Raw genomic sequence first — 21,253 nt, 5'->3', positions numbered from 1 at the left:
TGTGCATACACATGTAAGGAAGTGAGAAAGGCAAGATTGGCCAAGAGGAGAGGTCCTCCCCAAATGTGTTTGCAACTGAGGCCTTGGCACATCCTGCAGGAAATGCTGAAGATGGGATGGTCTGTCAGTTTTGATGCAAATGGAAGCAAGGAGTGGGCTTTTGTATCTCTGTATTAGCCAGACATTAGGATCCTCACTGGGAAAGGGTCTAACCTTGGCAAGGAATTCCTTCACTGAGGGTAACTCCCAGTGTGTATAGTCAGCAGCCTGTGTTCTCCACAGTCAGGGTACCATGGCCTGGAGTAAAGCATTCCAGCATCTACTAGATCAAGTGACTCTATTTTTATTGTCAATAGCAAAATATGCTGTTGCTTTTTGTTTGTAGTCATTTATGTCTGTTAATGTCAAAAACATAAATACTGTTAGTTTTTGATGACCCTGTAAATAGTCTGCAGACAAATTTCCATGAACATATTTACATTTCTGTACACTCGGAGTTTCCTGAGCAAAGGGCACTGACACCTGAATTAAAGGGTGATTGTATATTAACCCTAAAGGCCAGGCGCGGTGGTTCATGCCTGTAATCCCAGCATTTTGGGAGGCTCAGGAGTGCAGATCACTTGAGTTCGAGACCAGCCTGGCCAACATGGCAAAACCCATCTCTACTAAAAGTAAAAAAATTAGCCAGACGTGGTGATACATGCCTGTAATCCCAGCTACTTGGGAGGCTGAGGCAGGGGAATTGCTTATATCTGGGAGGTGTAGGTTGCAGCGAGCCAAGATCACGCTACTGCACTTCAGCCTGGGCAACAGAGCAAGACTTTGTCTCAAACAAACAAACAAAAAACAACTATTAGCTTGCAAGTAGTGCAACATCTCAGATCTTTCACAGTTTACAACTTAACAAGTGGAGCTCTGTAGACTGAGAGTGTGGCTCTACTTATAAAACTAGATACTTTTAGCAATAACATATTCATCCAAAGAATAGTTTATGTATTCACAGCTCTGTTCTTAAAATACAAAAAAGTGCAAAAATTCTTAATAATGAATATTATATACACAAATAACTGTATGTACCAGAATGTGAGTCAGGAAGCTTTCCATTTCACCAAAAAGAAAAACAAATAGATTACTTCAACCATTCAAGGGAGAGAGCTCCAGCTAAGGAGATTGAGAAATGTTTTGGGGATGTGGGAGTGTCTTGGCTGAGGCTTGAGGAGTAGTGAGAAGCAAAGATCAAAAAAGCGTGTTATTAGACTTATGATTCTTTAAAAAAGCATGTTATTAGACTTAATGAATTATATAATTTATTAATAAGGAGGAATACTTGTTCGATACTTATATACAGGCACTAAGCTAAATGCATTAAATGAATTTTTTTCTAATTTATATCTTCCAAAAACCTTTATGAGATGTTATTACTTTTCTTGGAGAAATTTATTAACTTACCTAAGTTGAACAGGTGACAAGTCGTGGAACAGGAATCTACAGCAGTTGGTTGGCAGAAAATATGCTCAAAGCACACTTCCCCACCATTTGGTCAGAGGACTCAGCTAGGCGAAGGCTGGGAGGCAAGAAATCCCTGCATTTTTGAAAAACAGTAGATAGTTTTGTTTGTTTAGTAGTGATTAGGGTTGAGGCACATGAAACTTGGTAAGCAGGGGAAGGCCATGACATATAGAGTTTGGCTTCAGGAAGTTCCTGAAGGCTCCTCACGAGAGCAACCAACAATATGCTTTAGGAACTTTAATCTGGCACCAGGGTTAAGAAGGTTTTGAAAGTGGATGACTAGTTGAGGCACAACCGTTGGAAGGCTGGTGCAATATAGTCCTGGCAAGCACAAGTGGTGCAATGCCCACCGATCGCAAAACTCAACGTCTAAATGTCTAGTACCAACTCCTGTTTCAGCATAAGCCCTCCAATCTCACTGGGCTTCTGGATCTTCATCTACAGGAAGTCTTCCTTCGGAATCTGGAATTCTAGCAATTTAGAAAGACAAATTGAAACATTATGTTGGTGCAATAATAATTGAGGGTTTTGCCATTAAAAGTAATTGCAAAAACCGCAATTACTTTTGCACCAGCCTAATAATTTCATGAACACGGAGACAGGGATGAGTGAGTAAGTAAAAGATACTTTAGAGTTGGAACTGATTGAACATAGAAATTTATTGAATGTAAAGGGCAAAGAGAGGAAATTGGAAGACTGCAAGATTTTAAGCCTAGGCACTCAGAAAAGTCAATGGAAATAAGAAGCCCGGGAAGAGGGTGGGAAGGCAATTAGAATTCATTTTAGATCTATTGATTTCGAGATGTTAATGAGCTATGCAGAAGACCCACTGATAAAAGAGCCCCAGAATCTAGAAGAAGGATCCTGACTGGGATCCAGACTCGGAAGCTATTTTCATAGACAGGCAAGGAGATTGCTTAGGAACTGACTGTGGAAAGGAGGACAGGAAATCAATCAGAGTCAGCTATAGCTACACTTAAAGGAAAAACAGAGAACTGGGTTCCAGGCAAGAAGGGATCAGAGACAGAAATTCACAGGAGGCCGGGGAGGAGAAGTTTCTAGAACAAAGGCCTGTCAGATCAAGGGTTAAATGCTCTGGAGAGCTCCTTGGTCTAAAAATTCAAGTGCTCAAAAGAGTGGTGCTGATATAAATCAGGGGTTTCAGAGGGATGAGATGGGGTAAAACACAGCACAAAATACAGTGCAAGTACAAAATACAGAGGATATGTATATCAAAATATAGAAGCATCTTGCTTTTTACCAAGTCAGGGCAAAATGACTTGGTAAAAATCACCAGAAACGGGGCAGGGATTTTTCTAATGATCCTCTTGCGTTAGAATCAACCAGGAGTGATGGATGAAAATGCAGATTTGTGGGCCTCCTTCCAGAAACGCTGAGTCATAATCTCTGGGGTGAATGCTTTGTGTGTCTTCTTTTTAAACACCATTGTTCCTCGATAATTCTTTTGTGTGTAGGCCAGGCTACATACATTCAACCTGTGTTTCAAATGATTGGAGGGAGTCAGTAGACAGAGATTAATAGAAGAGATGGAAAAGCTGGCTGATGGGGAGTAATCCTGAAAAGGCAAATGGTACCTGGAGAACCAGCAGAAGGATCAGCTCAGGGAGACTCTGCCTGTGTCCAGTGACATCCTGTTTATTGGGACTCTACAAAGTGGCTCTGTGAAGTTTCTGTGTGTGTGTGTGTGTGTGTGTGGGTGGGTGGGTGGGTGTGTGTGCTGCCTCTCTTGGTAATAATATCCTGCCCTCTACAGTGACAGCCTTGATGCCAGAGATGTACCACAGACTGAAGCCTCCACAGAAGCCAGAGCCCCCGATGAGTCCCCCAACCCTCCAAGCAGCAGTGAGGAGAGCACAGGCAGCTGGACACAGCTTGCCAATGAGGAGGACAACCCAGATGACACAAGTAGCTTTCTGCAACTCAGTGAGCGATCCATGAGGTACCTGCTCTTCCCTTGACTTCCCAGGGAAATTGTTCTCAACACAGATTCTAAAAAATATGCTTTAATGGTTCTCTGCAAAGGGTCTCTAATAAAGAGAGGAGGAGAGAACAAAAAAAAGGAAAGTTCCCACTATGTCAAGGTGCCTGCCTGTCATGATTTGTGTGCTGAGAGGTATCTTAACATCCAGTTATGGCTTAAATTTCATTGGCCGTGATTAAGAATGAGCTGCGTTCCCTTCCCTGCAAGCCCCAGCTAGTACATTCTGTGATAACAACTGAAATTTTTTTTCAATGGTGAGCTGCTTTTACACCTAGTGTGTTTGATGCTCTGCCTCTGGTTCGTTTGTATTTCAGATGCAACACAGGCTGGGTTTACACGAGGCAAGTGTTTCCACACTGTGTTCTATTGTTTGGCCTGACTGTTCCTCCCTCCATCTCCCCTGCCTCTGTATTGTTCCTCCCACAAAGCCGGAGAGGAGATTAGGAGACATCAGATCTGGAAGGGCTCAAGCCAATCAGGAGACTTTAACTAAAAACTATTCCCTGTTGAGGTGGAACCTCTAAAAGACTCCCTGTGTTTCTGCCCAAAATCTCATTTGATACTGGACCGCAGGCTTTGCACAGAGGCCGACTGGAAAATGGGATCGGCATCTGGGTGTATGTATGACTCTTGGAAAGTTTTATTTCTGGGAGTTTAGTCTGTTTAGACTTAACATTTCACAATGTTAAACGGTTTGTCAAAACTTCTAAAACTAGTGGAAAGTATTACAAGATAGAAACAAAAAGCAAAGAGAACTCGAATCTTTGGACTCAACAGTAAGGTTTACAGGGTTGATTACCTCCAGTGCAATTTTGAGTCATCAGGTTTCAATATGTGAATATATCTGATGTCCCCCTCAAAAGCTAAGACAAGAATTTAAAATTGAAGGCATCCAGTTGATATTTTCTACTCTTAGAGTACCATCTACTCTTGGTATATTCAGGAGAAAACTGTCCCACTACACGATGCACCACCACTCACCCTTTGAAAGCCTTGCTTGAAAAAGATGTCACTGGAAACAGAGAAGGTGTGAGGAGACTGAGTGGTTTGGTAAAATTGGCTATATTTCATTTCACAAGCACAAACAGAGCCTAAAAATGGGCTCAACTTTGCTGTGTTTCAGTCAGTAAGTTCCAGGCTAGTAACTAGACCATATGTTGATTGTGCAGCCTATGAAAATGATGCAATCTGGGTCCTCCTTCTCTACAATAAAAAAGGTACCAGGTGTTGCTCTTTCTTGAAGATTGTAAGATAAAGGACCAATAAAACATTGACACTGCCCAGCTTTGTACTTGGGGTTCTGTAGTCTCATAGGAAAATAACAAGCCAGATGCTTAGCCTATGAAATCCTATGGAATGCCCCTGAGAAAATCCCCCAAATGGCAAAGGGAGAACATGAGTCCACTGGTTTCTGTCAAAACTGGTTTCTGCCAGCCCATGTTTTCAGAAGTTCCTTCATCTCTGCAGGTGTCCCCAGCAGCAAGAAATCTCTTGCCAATAGATAAATACCTTCGCTGTAACTAGAATGAAGAAATGAGGCATACTGATTGTTATCCCCTGGGTGTGATCTACCAGCTGTGATACCACTTCAAAAAGTGGTATCACAACTTAGTATTGTTCACAAATTATTAGTAGTATTATTAGTATCTGCTGAGCCTGTTAGGCTTATGTCTCATTATGATTTCTCTTAATTTGGTCAGAAATAAATATTAATTGAGGTGTCCTAGGCACAAAGCGATATTCTTCTGGGGACCAAAGGAAGGAGCTTGTACAACAATGGAACATCACTGTCAGCAGCATGTTAGGGGCTGGAGACGGGCATTAATATGTAAACTTTTGCTTTGTCAGCAATGGCAACAGTAGTGCCACTAGCAGTCTTGGCATTATGGACCTGGACATTTATCAGGAAAGCATGCCATCTTCTCCCATGATTAAGTAAGTAGCCACTGAGATGCAGTGATTGTGAGACCACTACTCCAATTCCATCTGGCAATCCATTTTGATCATTCAGGGTGTGCCCAACCACTGACCTCATCGTGTCTGTACTGCTGTGGTTCCATGTCACTGGAGCAAGAATTCAAGCCTAGAATAGGCCCTGCCCTGCCACCACCTGCTTTCTGGGTTTCAAATCTGCCCCCTGTGGAATAATTATTTCAGATAAAACTTATCAATATAATCTGAAGTGTATGTCATTTTACCTACCTAGAAACAGAAGCAAAAATCCATTTAAATTATACCATGCCAACTAAAGAAGACTACTCAATAGTCTTCACTGTGAAACATCATCACTTCAGTAAAATCAAATGTGAATGGCTTTTCCTTTACATGTAGAAACCTGGGATTATCACTACTAAATGTGTCTAATATTAAATGGTTGTCATGATGGATATGTGTCATTCTCACCCAGTGACTATGCTCTCCACAATATGGGGACTTCCTTAAGACCAAAGGAAAAAAGGACTTAGAGAAGGACGAGTACTTCTAGGAAGTACATGCATCCTAAAATATGCCGCAGAAAGAGAGGGCAACATGAGGTCAGGACTACTTCTAGAATATGTGGTTATTCTGGAAAATTTAAATGATCGAAATCTATTTTTGACCATTCTGATTTAGCTTATGATTTGGAGATTTCTGAAATTTCAGAACAATGATAAATAAGTGTAGGCTAAAGTTGCTCCCTGACCTATTTTCTCCATCACTATCTATAACTACAGCACTCTTATTTCACCATTTAACCGGGTGTGTTCCTCAGTGATTGAGGGTGACGGTGCATCTTTTGTTGCTCCACACAGCCATTATTCAGTGGAGATGAACGTACACATTATCTTGTTTTTTTGTTTTGTTTTGTTTTGTTTTAAAGAGAAACCAAAAACCAAAACAAACAAACAAAAACTACCTTGGGGTAAATTTATTTTTCTCTTTCAGGAAACATTTATTTAGCTACTTTTCCCAACTTTCTCTGCAGTATGAGCCTATGAGCCTATGACCCCAGGGAAAATCTGTATTCTAAGAAAGCCAAGAAATCACCTCCATGGTCAGCATCCAAAACAGCAGAAACTGTGCCTCCCATTTGTCATACCCCCAATGTCACTTGCATAGAGATCTAGAAGAAAATCTAGATCCTTGAAAAATTAACATTTCTGCAAATAAATATGTATGAATGAAAGAATTACTATACTCTTTCTCTTAACATCAGGAACGCAATGGAATTTTTCAACCATATCTTAGTAACAGAATGAGAGAATTGTCTAACATCAAACAACACATTTTTAAGGGCTCCTGTACTCCAATTTCTAGACACGACAAAAATATAGGACAACCACAGGCTTCCCAGGATAGCCACTTCCTTTCAGCTGCTGGCCATATGTTCTTACTTTAGAAACATTTACCAAGTCCTCCCACTACGTGCAAGGCTCTGTAATAAGTACACACCATATGAAAACACCTCCGATATTGAACTCTACCATATCTAATGAAATACTTCAGTTATGAGTCCCTCATTCTAAACCACCCAGCCTACTATACTTCCCCAATAAAAAGAAAGAAAAAGAAAATTTTTAATTGAGATATTTTTCTGTCAAATGTAAGTTCTGCAGTTTGTTGGTTGTCTTTTTTCTTTTTCTTTTTTTTTTTTTTTTTTTTTTTTGAGATGGAGTCTTGCTCTGTCGCCCAGGCTGGAGTGCAGTGGCGTGATCTCAGCTCACTGCAAACTCCGCCTCCTGAGTTCACGGCATTCTCCTGCCTCAGCCTCCTGAGTAGCTGGGACTACAGGTACCCGCCACCACGCCCGGCTGATTTTTTGTATTTTCGGTAGAGACGGGGTTTCACCATGTTAGTCAGGATGGTCTCGATCTCCTGACCTTGTGATCCGCCCGCCTCAACCTCCCAAAGTGCTGGGATTACAGGCATGAGCCACCACACCCAGCCGGTTGTCTTTTTTCTTATTTCAGATCAAAGAACCATATCCCTGTAAAATTATTTTTTAAATAAAATAAAAGCTAGGTTGCTATTGTAGTATAGAAAAAAAAAAACAGTGACAAGATGGGAACATATGATTCATTAACATGAAAGTAAAATGCGGAAGAATAAATCTCCAAATCAGAACAGTTACCCACAAAATCTCTCTTTGATTGTTTAAACCTATGAAGGTTTATGGTAAGGAGGTTGAAGAGAAGAGGATGCATCTCTCAGTCTCCCACACCAGCTATCCTAACTAAAGTAACTTGAGTTATCTGGCCTGTTGTTGTTGGAGGAGGACATTTATTGCAGACCCAGTGATCCTACATAATAGCCACATTGGTATTTTCCCAGCATTACTCCACTCTACAAAAACAATAAATCCAGAATGAACTTCAGAAGCCTTTAGATCAGTAAGACCCATCGCCTCATCTTTCATATACAGCTTATTCTTCTAAACATTACCAATCATATACTGTTGTTTTCTCCCAAAGTGAATTACTAGAAGAAAAGGAGATTCTTAAAGGACAGTCAGAAAGCGTAGAGGGTAAGCCACCTTCCCATACTTTTGACACACAATTGCCTGGGCTCTCCCTTTGGAAAGAGGGATAAGGCTGTGGTTGTGTCTGTGCCCAGCGCCTGCATCTGGACTGCCCATGGGAACAGCCAGCCCCCAGAGGAGCCTGCTGGTGATCAACTTTGACCTGGAGCCAGAGTGTCCGGATGCCGAGCTCCGAGCCACCCTGCAGTGGATAGCTGCCTCTGAACTTGGGATTCCCACCATCTACTTTAAGAAGTCTCAGGAAAACAGAATTGAAAAGGTATCATGTTCCAGGTTTGGGTATCAATGAAGCTTTGTGTTTTTATCACCACTGGAAACTCAGTAAATGCTCAGTAAATGCCCTATTTCCATTTGAATTATTTGATGCTGACTGTTCTTGACCTTAAAATTGTAGCTAGAACATTGAAATCTTCCACCTGTGTAAATATAATATAATTAGCATTTCTTTGATCCTTACTTTGTCTTGGCTAGTAGGTGGTTGTGAGAAAAGCAAATTGGGGGGTTGGGAACTTTTTTAGAGTCTCTTAGTTTTTGGTGTTTTCTTGCTCTGGGACAAACTTCTTCATAGCACTCCTTTAAATGAAAGAAAGAAAGAAGAACCTGATATATAACAGAAACCAAAGTAAAGCCACATTGACATCTAAAACAAGCCAAGAGAAGGCATTTTTAATTCCCTTCCAAACAGATTTGCATTAGGAAGGCTTTTTATTTATTATTCTCCACCTACCAGAAATATAAAGCTAGGCAAGGGATCCTTGGCCAACATCAAAATTAATAGTAACTATCACTCTAATTCTATATCTGTAACTGTGGTAGAATCTTAGCTATTAAGAGTAAGGCATGAATCTGTCTGCCAATGTCTTCAAGCTCAATTTTCCATAGTTTAAAAATAGACTCGTTTTAAAAGATTTCAAATTAATAATAACATATTAGTTTTCTATTGCTGTGTAACAAACTGCCACAAATTTACCAGCTTAAAACAGCACTCAGCTCCATAGGTCTGAAGTTAGGGTGAGTTCCATTGTAATCTTTGCTTTAGGTTTTACAAGGCGGAAATGAAGGCATTAGCCTGACTAGGCACTTATCCAGAAGTTCCAGGGAACAGAAGGAGTCCAAGCTCCTTCAGGTTGTTGTGCTAACTCAGTTTCAGGTGGTTGTAGGACTGAGGTCCTGTTTCCCTGCTGGCTGTCAGCAGAGGGCCGCTCTCAGCTCCCAGAGCCACCCACATTCCCTGTCACATGGCTCCTTTATGTCCTTTTGGTATCAATCTCTCTGATACCTCAGCCACCAGCCAGAAAAAGCTCTGTCTTTAAAGAGTTTGTGTGATTAGGCCAGGTGCGGTGGCTCATGCCTATAATCCCAGCCGTTTGGGAGGCTGAGGTGGGCAGATCACCTGAGGTCAGGAGTTCAAGACCAGCCTGCAACATGGTGAAACCACATCTCTACTTAAAAAAAAAAAAAAAAAAAAAAATAGCCGGGTGTGATGGCAGGCACCTGTAATCCTAGCTACTCAGGGGGCTGAGACAGGAGAATTGCTTGAACCCAGGAGGTGGAGGTTGCAGTGAGCCAAGATTTCACCACTGCACTCCATCCTGGCATCCTGGTGGCAGACTGAGACTTGAGACTTTGTCTCAAAAAAAAAAAAAAAGAAAGAATATGTGTTATTAGATTATAATCACCAGATAGGTTTCTGATTAACTCAAAGGTAACTGATAAATCCTTTTTGCCATGTAAGGTAGCGTAATAAGGGTATGATATCTCATCTTATTCATAGTCCCAGGGATTAGGGTGAAAAACCTTGAGTACTGTTTTAGGATCCTGCCTATCAAGCCACCGGGTAGGATTTTCATGTCTTGTTGTCACAAGGTGCCTCCATGTGCCTCATCCTACTTGCTTCTCAACAAGCCTGTGAAAAAACAGAACAGATATTATTGTCCCTTTTTGACTAAGGAGCAAATCAGGTACATGAACGATTTCCCAGGCCAAGTCCCTGCACCCTGCTTTCTCCATAAAATACTTCTCAGTAGTTCTTTATTTTAAAAGGACCTTTCTCAAGTTAAATGACCTTGGGCTTACAATCTGGATTTTTTTTAACTGTGTAATTGCATTTTAATTATCTGTGCCAAAATCTAGCGGTCTGAAATGGAATGTTCTTTACCTTCTTGCCCCTGCTTATGGTAGTTAGAGCAGCTTCTCTATTTCTGCATCACGAGTCCATGGGATCGACTATAGGAAAAATTGAAAAGGAGATCTAATTCACTGTTCATACCCTCTCTCACTTCAACCTTTTACCAACTGGTAATTAATACGTCCTTTCATGCCTATGCCTGCCTGCTGTTATACCCAAAATTATTCTAGGCACCTTGCTATACTTGTCATACTTTCATTTACAAGGTGTTGAGCGGTTCACTACTTGATAAATTCTCCTCCAACCTTACCACTCAGCTGCAAAGGGTGCAATGAAAAAACACAATCACATGTGAGCCTAAGCCCATGCCATACACTGTCCCAAAGACCCTCTTCTATATAGAGGAGAGAAAAGCATTCTCAGGAATACATTCCCAGGCTCATGGGAAAATGAAAGATGAGCTGGTTCCAGCTCTATCGCCTGCCACTTACTGAATAAGAGTATGACATGGTAGATTTTTAGGTGGTACCTTAATGGAATAGATGTTTATACAATGTATCTTCTTTAAGAAACAATGTTATATGAATATATGTCTCAGAAATCCCCCGTCGGTGCAAGGGTAAGAGGTGTCTCACAAACACCTGGGTTACATAAATCATGCCCTGACTTGGTATTTGTTTATCCCAACCTGATTTTCAATTCTCAAAGAGAATACTTCTTTTTGGATATAACTCTTTTTCTGAGAAAAGAGACATTCCGCTAATGTTATTAAGAAGGATATTAAATGATATTTCACTCATTCAATTAGCACCAGCCCAAGAACTTTAATTCTAAATAATGTAATTTTAGGAATAAAATCTTCTAATTTTTTTTGAGTCATCTAAGATTCTCTCCAAAGTCCATTATATCATTCTTATGCCTTTGCATCCTCATAACTTAGCTACCACTTATGAGTGAGAACATACAATGTTAGGTTTTCCACTCCTGAGTTACTTCACTTAGAATAATAGTCTCCAATTTGATGGTATTGACTTTTGACTTAACTTTGCAGATACGAAGACAAAAAAACTACAGTTAAGGTGATTAGTTTCAAAGAAACTCATCGCAAAGGAAGGGGAAAATTAGGAAGAATTCAATACTGAGGCACTTCATCTGTAATCATAATAAAGTGCCTTGAACTGATTTCTTTAGTCAGATTTAGTGCGTGTTAGAGTAATACAGGGAGGTTTTACAAACTCCAGTGCTCCAATCAATTAGATCAGAATCTTCTCCGGCAATGCTGCCCAGGCATCAGGGTTTTGTAAAGGTGCCTGGGGTTCCAGGGTGCAGCCAAGGCTAAGGCTGGTAGCTCTACGGGCCTTAATTGCAGGAGCAATATAAGAACCAACTCTCTTATGCTTAATGCAATCTAATTCTGCCTTGGAGCAAAAGGATGTAGTTGCTTTCAGAAACCTAAGTTGAATGTTTCCAAAAAATTATACAACTTGCAACAACTCCCATAGATTTCATGATACAATTTTGTAAACAATTAATCTAATTTATTAAATGCACCTGAGAATATAAAAACTATCTCCTATGTGATTCTTTTCTTCAAACGAGTCTACAGATGATAGAATGTAAATTCTTCTAGTTTCCTAAGACAAAACATTCGAAATGCCAACTATGATTTAAGGGAAGGGAACCTCATTATTACTGATTGTGAAATGGCAGAAAATGAAATATTTTCATTTTTATTTTTCAATACCATTGAAAGAAAAACTCAGATCCTGACATGCTAAAGCTGATTGTGAAAATACCCAGGCAATAGCATGAACAGACACAACGAGAGCTCTAGGAATTGCTGCTGAGTAGGACGTGGTTTTAAAATTTCAGCCCAGTAAAGAACTAGAATGTCCTTTTCTGACTTCTTCACAATCATTTTTCATTCTTACCTTTTTTTAATGGAAGAAAAGAAAACATGAGATCTTCTTGCTCATCAGCCCCAAAGATGTTTCCAGGTCTCAATATCCAAGATTAAGTCATCATAGCCTCAGAGCATGCTCTGTGTAGTGGGGCCAGACCATTGTTAAATGCCACTTTTTTGGGATATCAGCCTGGACTTAGAAATCATGACAGATTCCAGCTTGTGACCACACCACAAACTATACGCAGAGTGGCCTAGCTGGTGGGTTATTTTGACAAGTTTGGAGAGATTGTCCTTCACAGGCCCCAAATAGATGGAAAGAAGCTGGTGTTAGGGCTTCTGGAAAAGTATGAGGCAGGGAGAATTCTGGGAAAATATTGGCATCTGCTCCAAAGCTTTGATTCTTCCCCCACCCAGACAGTGACTCAGAGATAAAAGCTGGGGATAAGGTGGTGGTCCCGTGAGCCACGGTTTACAGAAAGGAGCCAAGGCAAATGTCATGTTTTCATCGATGGAATCTTTTCAGACTTGCTAAGTGAAAGGAGACACCAAGACTACTGGGGATGCTTTGGCGAAATCTCGAGAAACAAATCAACAACCTGTGAGCCTCTCCCAGTGAGACCTCAGAAATTCAATGTCCCCACCTTCTGCACTAGGAGCTCTACTTTCTAGATTTCCAGTAAGAGCTGGAGAGTGAGGAAAAACCTGCTTAGTGGAATCACACAAAAGCTGTCATTTTAGCCTTTCTCCCCTTTATTCCCTTCCAGACCACTATTCCAAAGCCACATGTCATCATCCCTTTGTTGAATCAAAATCGTGGCTTGGATCTTACATACACTCTTAGATAATAAGTAACAGCTCACAAAATTATTTTTATGTATCTCCATAAATCACTAATAGCTGCTTGAAATGTTTCCCTTCCCAAAAGTATTTTCATCATTAGCAAAGCCTTAACCTAAAGGGTTTGCACTCTGTTCCTAAAATGTCAAGAATCAGATGGACAAGAAGCTCAGAAGGATGGTGAGAGGTCCCAGGCAATGAATACTTTCTTTTAAATTTTTTCTTTCTTTCTTTCCATTTTTTTTTTTTTTTTTTTTTTTTTTTTTTTTGAGATGGAGTCTCACTCTGTCACCCAGGCTGAAGTGCAGTGGTGAGATCTCAGCTCACTGCAACTTCTGCCTCCCGGGTTCAAGCGATTCTCCCACTTCAGCCCCCTGAGCAGCTGTGATTACTGGTGCACGCCACCACGCCTGGTTAATTTTTGTATGTTTAATAGAGATGGGGTTTTCACCACATTGGTCAGGTTAGTCTCGAACTCCTGAACTCGTGATCAACCCACCTCGGCCTCCCAAAGTACTGGGATTACAGGCATGAGCCACCGCACCCGGCCTCTCTGAAATTCTAATACTGAGACTGATGGGAGTGAATGAGCTGGCTCACCATGGCTGCTACCATGAGCATGAAGCAGCCCCACATCTCACCCCCACAACGTATATGCCCACTCAGTCACCACATGACAAGAAACATGCCCCATGACCAGCTTTTATTTTGCCGCATGCCCACCACTCTCCCACTCCAGGCTCTGTTCAGCCTTTTCCTAGATCTATAACCTCCAATCATTTTCGAGGAGCGCTCTTGCAGTAGAAAATTATTGAGCAACAGCCTCAAGAGATGCATGTTTAAATTATATATGTGAAAATACATTACCCAAAACTCAAGACTGAATACTTAGTGAAAGTTCATCCTCAATGATGCTAAACGTTTATCCATATTCCAAACAGCCTTCTTGAGATCTTTGAATGTATTTGACTCACGCTTGGTCTTGCATCCCTTCTGTCATTCAGCAAATATGCATGGAGCACCTACTATGTGCAGGCATGAGATATGAAAAGATGGCTAAGATGTTGTCCTTCTGCTGGGAGATCACTGTCTGTGGTTACCATCTGCCTTCCATCTGTCTCCCTTTTCACAACATCCTAAAACTCCTTAAGACAATGTTTATGTTTCCAGGTAGTAAAAATTAAGGATGTCATTTTCCAGCCTAGGAAATTGCTTTATTTTGATTCAGCCAATACAAGCCAAATGAGTACAATAAAGCACTGATTACTGTCACTGTGCAAATGGTTGGTACCATCACAGCTGGGAGAAGAAACATCATTTAACAGCGGATCTTTATGAGACAACTTCTCAGTAATTGAAATGAATTAACATACTCAAACTGGAAAGAAATTAGCATTCCAGTTCCTGGCTGATCTCTGAAGTCTGAGCAAACAAATACCAAAAAAAAAAAAAAAAAAAAAAGAAAAGAAATTTAATTTTTAAAAATCCTAGAAAAAAAATCAAAGAAATAGTAACTGAACCACAATCCTCATCTTTTTAGCAAATAAAGCTCTCTTCCTCATAAAACTGCCAAATTTCCAGCCTATTTTTTCTCCTAGTGCTCCAAGTAAATATCAAGAACATAGAATTTACTTATCCATATTCCAAACAGTCTTCTTGAGATCTTTGAATATATTTGACTCACACTTGGTCTTGCATCCCTTCTGTTGTTCAGCAAATATGCATGGAGCACCTACTATGTGTAGGCACATAGTTATTCTGCCACCAAAATGCAGAAAGTTACGGTGGTAGAAAGAGCATTGGACGGAAGCGTTAGAAGACCATGATCCTACTGACAACTTTTCATCTTCCAAGCCCACATCTTTTTCATTGCAAATGCTCACATCATAGAGTTGTGACAGAACTGAATGAGATTCCACGTGTTAAAATATTTCCTGTAGTTCCTGGCTTTCATGACATCTTTCCTCAAGAAAGTACCTAAGAAATTAGAGAGTCCTTCACACTGGACTTCATCAGTTCTATGAAGAGAACCACTTATAATTATTTCCCCATTTTTCCTCCCTTCAAGCCCTCAATTTCACTTGCAGTCCAGACTTTCTCTCTAGGTTGTGGCCGATAGAACTGGTACCAATCACCAGGTGACAAATCTAAGGTGTTTCCTCCATCTTTCCTGATCCTGTGGCTGTGGAAAGCCAGACTTTCCTGATCCTTCATCTTAGCCTGGAGGGTGAGGGAGTTGCTTCTCAGGATGGAATGAGAAACCAACAGGTGGTCCTGCTTCAAAGTTTACCACTTGATTTATTTGGCCTAAATTTACACACCCAATGAGATCTTGTTTGTGATAGAAATAGAAGGGACTGGGAGCTGTAATACACAGTCCTATTACAGAAAGTCTAACCCAGAAAAAAGCAGACCCCAGAAAACACTAAATATCTAAAAGACTGGCTCTTAAAAAAAAGAATTAGTCTCATTCCATCTAATCCTCTGCAATCAGTGAATGGCAAACTGCTGTGAAAAAAAAAAAAAAAAAGCAGTTGATGAAGTTGGTAATAATCTGGAATCTTTAAAAAGAAAATAGATTATCCTGGAAAACAGTCCTCTGACACTAGAGACATTTAAATAGGGACTGGAGAGCCATTGGCTTTGCGAGGGTGGTTGAATGAGGTGGCTTTCAGGGCCCTCTATGCTCTGTGAGCCCTAACTCTCTGTTTTATTTTAGTTTCTAGATGTCGTGCGGCTGGTTCATCAGAAGTCCTGGAAAGTGGGCGATATCTTCCATGCAGTTGTCCAGTACTGCAAAATGTATGAGGAGCAGAAGGATGGGAGACTGAGTCTGTTTGACTGGCTCTTGGAACTGGGATAAGGCAGTCTGCCCTATAGAGCATTCCTTCCCTTTATTCAGCTTAGATTACAGTGGTTTGTTCTAAATGCTCTAAACATTCTCAAAACATCACATCACATTAGCAGAGCTATAAAAAAAATCTGCTACTCAAATCCACTGCATACAGAATAAATCGGAGGAAAAGCAAAATATAGGTCTGTCCAAATTCATACAACTTGTGAGTGAGTTCCAAAGAGCTTGGATTAGAAGGGCTGGACAAAGAGAAGTTTCAATGGGGCCCAAATTAGAAGGCTTATAATGAGACCCAGTCTCCAGGAAAACAACGCTCACATATGTTTAATCATATAAAATGATTTGTAATATCTCTAATTAACAAACTCAGTGGTCAAAATAATTTTTAAAAGTATTCTGTAACCTATATTTTCCTTTTTCTGATTATGTTAAGGGGCTGCCAGCCCAGGGAAATACTTAAGATATGAGTGAGAAATCCCCAGGCTTTTATACAAAAGATTTCCACTTTCAAACCAATGTCAGTGGACACTGATAAAAGGATAGCAGCGTCCTCTACTGAGGTGATTTCATTTATTCCCTGCAGCCCACTGATAAATATCCCACTTCTCCCAAATAGTGTCTGGGCTCCCAGCTAAGCAGAAAACTAGTGTCAATTGGCATTCAACTGAAGAAGAGGAAAATCAAAGATTGTCTTGTTTCCATCCCTGTATTACTTGGGTAACATGATCACATAATTCTTATCCTAACAGAAAGCTCTCATATTAAAAAAAAAAAAAAAAAGTCTTTTCAGATAAAATCTGCTTGTGTCTTGAATAATATGACATACAAACTTCCACTTTATTTTATTGTAAATTATAAAGAGATTATTGTCTTAAATAATATATTGAGTTAGCTTCGAGCTTCCTAACTTATGAAGAGATTGTTGTCTAAAGTCACATATTGACATTGAGCTCATGGTTTGTTTCATCACGTGTGTGCTGGTAGCTGTACAGCAGACACTCCACTCCAATGACATTTTTAATGACAGAAGCAGGGTAATGGTCTCATATTTGACATGATCAGTTAGGATCATAGACTTTCCCTGACTCGTGGATATTAGCCTTGAATTGGGGGAAAAGAAGATTTTGTCACATTTTAGTAATTTTAATAACAGAGATTTACTCTTTTGAAAAATAAAGGTATCTAATGTCCCTTAATAAGTCTTCTTTCCTTCCAAATAATGACCTACACGGACTTTTATTTTCTTGATCAAAGAGGTGTTTATTAAGGATTTCTGGATATACTATACTTTTACTCTATTTTTCAAGATCACAAAGTAATTTTAAATGTCAACAGGTTCTCATACATGAATGCTGGCCTCACCTGCTCTATCAGCCACATTTTGAAATGCAAAGAAAGCTCCCTTGTAAGCCATCCTTCCTTCCCCACTCCCATCCTAGGATAGTTGCCCAGTGCTCATTAGGCATTTATTATTGAAATAGTCCAAATTTAGGTTATTATGCTTAATTTGACACATTAACCAAATGCCCAGTTTTAGAATACATCCATCAATTCATGCTGAAATGTGCTTCTTTGTGCTATCAAATGGAATAGAATACACGTATTTTTTAAACAATCCCAGAATATTGTGTGTAGACTTTTGTTGTGCTTGAATAAACGTTCACTTATCTTACAAAGCACAAATACTGGATTGTAACCGTGTGATGAAGTTATCTATGTTGTACCTCACGTTGCAAATTAATCAATAAATCTCTGTTGTCAGATTGTCGATTATTTTTTCTGCAAGAGCTTTAAGCACCTCATAGGAAAAACAGTCACGGTACAATTGGATAAAGGCCTATATATCCCTTAGAAAAGTTTTGTTGTCCTGCTTTCATTTATTGGAAAACATAAATGTTCTTGGCTTCATTTGTTAAAATCAGTAATATTCATGGAAATCAGTTTCTCAAACTTGGCGCTATTGACATTTGGGACCACATCATTCTTTCTTGCAAAGGGTTATCCTGAATATTGTGACATGTTTAGCAACATCCCTGGCCTCTACCCACTAGATGCTAGTAACCACCCCCTCACAGTTATGATAACCAAAAATATTTCCAGCCTTGCCAAATGTCCCCTGGAGGCCAAAATCATCACTGGTTGAGGACCACTGTTGTCAAGAATGCATTGAAGGATCAGGGCCTGAGTCTCTATGAGGTCTTAAAGGAGGAGGTGCCTTCAGCCATCTAGGGAATCCCCATAAGGAGCCTGAAAACCGGGTATTTCCCTACCCAAGACCCATAGAGTGTGGCTTTTGCCTTAAATCTGGGGAATAGGAGAAAGAGGCACAAGACAGACAAGGAGTCTAGAAACCTGGGGATAAACCAACCTAGACTCAACTAAACTCAAAGTAAACTCATCAGGGTTAGAGGTAAGTGAATGATGCTCTTTGAATTCAGGAAATAAACTATTAGAATATATGCAAATAGAACATTGAGAATCATGGGCACTTTGTTTTATTCACTAATTAGGAGGCATAAACATGCTTTGAATTCTGCAGTCAGCCAGGGGATATTGTTAAATAAAAACAAACTCTGCACATTAGCAAAGAGAGATTTTATTGAAACCGATTAGGGCAAGTGGGGTTGGGGGACTCTTTCAATGGAGGATGGAACTATTGCAATAACAAGAATGCTCCAACCACAAGATCTGCAAATGTGTTAAGGGTTAGGCAAAAAGGAGTTTTTTGTTTGTTTTGTTTTGTTAGAAAGAGAAGTAAATAAGGCTAGAATGAACCAGGTGTGGGGAATGGGATGGACAGGGTGAGCCAATGAGGTGGCGTGATCACACAGTAGATTAGAGAATGTTTTATCCTGAGATCAGCCTGGTCTCAGGAAGGGGCCTCTTCGGGAAGGGCTGTATGCTGGATCATACTGAGAAGGGGCCAACATTCAGGAACCAAGGAAAGGAGAGAAGTTTAACTAAGTTTAGTTACAAGCGCTTGTTCGAGTTGGTCAGTGGGTACAGTTTGGCTAATTCTTTATGAGATAATAAAAAGAATTTGGAGGGTCTGTGTCTGGACTTGTTAGAAGTAAACCAGAGAGTAATCCACGAGTCTTAAGTCGTCTGCAGAAGGATGATTCCTTGCACTAAGCTATTTCTGGAACATACTGGTTGGGGGAATTTCCCTAACCATGGCTGTTCACTAGCATCTCAGTTGTCCATATCAAAGACTCAGCAGATAGTCCTTAGGAAACCATTGTCCTTGACATCTTCTTGGGACCCATTGTCTTCCTTTCACAGTGTAAGTGCATGTCCCTTCATTTAATAAACATTTTCCTTGGAACTACGGAGCGTTGGGTACCATGCTAGACAGTTGGAATGAAGAGCTGAATTACACGGCATGGCACTTAGGAGTTCACAGACTATAGGGGAAATGTACACATCAAAGTCTAACAGAACAACATAATAATGGCTATAATGCAACTCTATACGGACTGGCAAGGCAGGGAACCCTGGGGAATATTCATTGCTACGTGGTGGAGAGAATATTTGAGCTCAGTTTTTGGGGTATGAGGGAGTCATTTAATAAGTAGGGAGAAGAGACCCCAAACTGCAGAAGAGGGGGCATTCGGAGCAAAAGGATCATGAGCAGCAGTCTGGATATGCAGCCTGAGACACAGCTGGAAATTTGATGCAATCGTAACACAGCTATGAGCTGAGGGAGGCACCAGGTGTGAAGCTGGGAATAGAAATCGAAGCCACATTTTAAGAGGCTTTCCATCTATGCGAAGGAGTCCAAAATATATTCTTCTTTCCCCCCCCACATAGAGACAGGGTCTTGCTATGTTGCCCAAGCTGGTCTTAAACACCTGGCCTCAAGCAATCCTCCTGCCTTAGCCTCCCAAAGTGCTGAGACTACAAGCATAAGCCACTCTATTTGTCCCAAAATATATTATTTGAGCATGAATCCTTTTAATCAAAGGAGACGGAAAATTAGAGGTACATGTAAGAAAAATTATATATAATTTTTGAATTATATATAATATGAATGTGTATGAATTATATGAATTAATGAATGTTTGAATTATATATGAATGGATGTATATAATTTTTGAATTATATACAATATGAATGAATACATGTGCGGGCCACTGAGTCTTAGCTTTCATTTGAGATAATGCCATGGAAGACAGCTTTGTTCATGGGCATATTCAGGGTAGAGGGGTTCCCTCACAGTTCTACGACTTGTTCTTCTCATACAGCACTCGGCACCAGGGGTCTCTCCAAGGCCGACCTCAGACTCAGCGATATGCTGGAAGGATCCACAGGATTCAGAAGCCATGTTTCCACAGTTATGATTTATCACACCAAAAATGGATGCATTAAGCTCAGCAAGGGGAAAGGGCACACAGAGCAAAGTCCAGGAGAAATAAACGCAAGCTTCCAGGCGTCCCTTCCCAGTAGAGTTGCGCAGGATGCACTTAACTCTCCAATAATGATACATGACAACACAGGCAAAGTGTCGCCAACCGGGGAAGCTTTAGTGTCCAGGTCTGGTGCTGGAGGTCAGCCATGTAGGCATGCAGCACCCACGGGACTGACCTCAGCTACTCATGCTCCAGCCTCCACTACACACCAGAAATGGATGTTTATGATACATCCTATTATTAGAGTAAATTATGTGGTCAAAGTTGTATAGCGTGGCCCAAGGCCTCAGGCACACAAAACACTCTTACCAGGCAGAACATTCCCAAGGCTCAGTGCTTAGCTCTTAGGAACCAGCCAAAAGTCAGTCCTGGAAATAGACCTCTTTGGGGAATGTGCAGGGTTGGAACAACCCAGGCATCATGAGTTAACCCTTTCCTGCACAAGCACTTATCACCATCTGCCTTCTAGCATGGTACTTTGTGTACAGGTGGTCTCCGTTGCTGATTGTGAATTCCTGGAGGATGAAACCACATTTTACTCATCTATGAATTCCGCCATAGTCCCTAGCACAATAGCAGATGTTATGTAGACCTGGAAAACGAATAGGCCTTGGAGAACTGAGGCCTTGGTTTATGTCTGATAAAGTTCAGCCATTAATTCTAAAACTACAGTTGTATTTTTATGCTCTTCTTAGCTTATTAGAGACTGCTACCTGGCATATAAATCTGCTCAGAATTTATGAATTACTTTTGGATTCAGGCAAGTGAAGCGTTCTACAAACATTTGCATGTTATTGGAATTGTATAAGAATGTTTGACCTAAAATATTTTAATACCACAAAACTGAGAATATTTTAGAGGTATTAGAATGAATTTCAGTGATATTCAGGACACTGCCAGCAGAACTTGGAGCCAATTGAGTGCAGGCAGGTTCAAATGAAATGAACAGAGGAAGAAAAACATCCTTTGAGCCTGCCTTGCTCCCAGCAAAACTTGTTTGTGCACAAACAAACAAAACGTTAATCCATCTTTATTGTTGCAGAGATCCTTTCACCAACTAAATTTTTCCTGAATAATTCCTTCAAAAAT

General features: G+C 40.4%; 1 protein-coding gene across 8 annotated transcripts in view; it reads left to right on the top strand.

The window, feature by feature from the left end:
* SPHKA (SPHK1 interactor, AKAP domain containing) overlaps positions 1-17,516 on the top strand; it is a 195,038-nt gene extending 177,522 nt beyond the window's left edge. For 5 of the 8 annotated variants that reach the window (XM_024790334.2, XM_024790336.2, XM_071073491.1 and 2 more), the window contains 5 exons: positions 3,284-3,469; positions 5,360-5,446; positions 7,963-8,015; positions 8,105-8,289; positions 15,621-17,516. In XM_024790334.2, coding sequence (XP_024646102.2) covers positions 3,284-3,469; positions 5,360-5,446; positions 7,963-8,015; positions 8,105-8,289; positions 15,621-15,764 — 655 coding nt within the window. In that variant the 3' untranslated portion in view covers positions 15,765-17,516. The remainder of the gene's footprint in view (positions 1-3,283; positions 3,470-5,359; positions 5,447-7,962; positions 8,016-8,104; positions 8,290-15,620) is intronic. The other 3 variants (XM_024790340.2, XM_024790337.2, XM_024790341.2) reach the window with 1 other exon arrangement.
* Positions 17,517-21,253: the final 3,737 nt, after the last annotated feature.

This window comes from Macaca nemestrina, chromosome 11, assembly GCF_043159975.1.
Source record: "Macaca nemestrina isolate mMacNem1 chromosome 11, mMacNem.hap1, whole genome shotgun sequence".
Taxonomy (NCBI): Eukaryota; Metazoa; Chordata; class Mammalia; order Primates; family Cercopithecidae; genus Macaca; species Macaca nemestrina.
The sequence above is the reverse complement of the archived record's forward strand: the minus strand, read 5'-3'. Positions and strand labels throughout refer to the sequence as shown.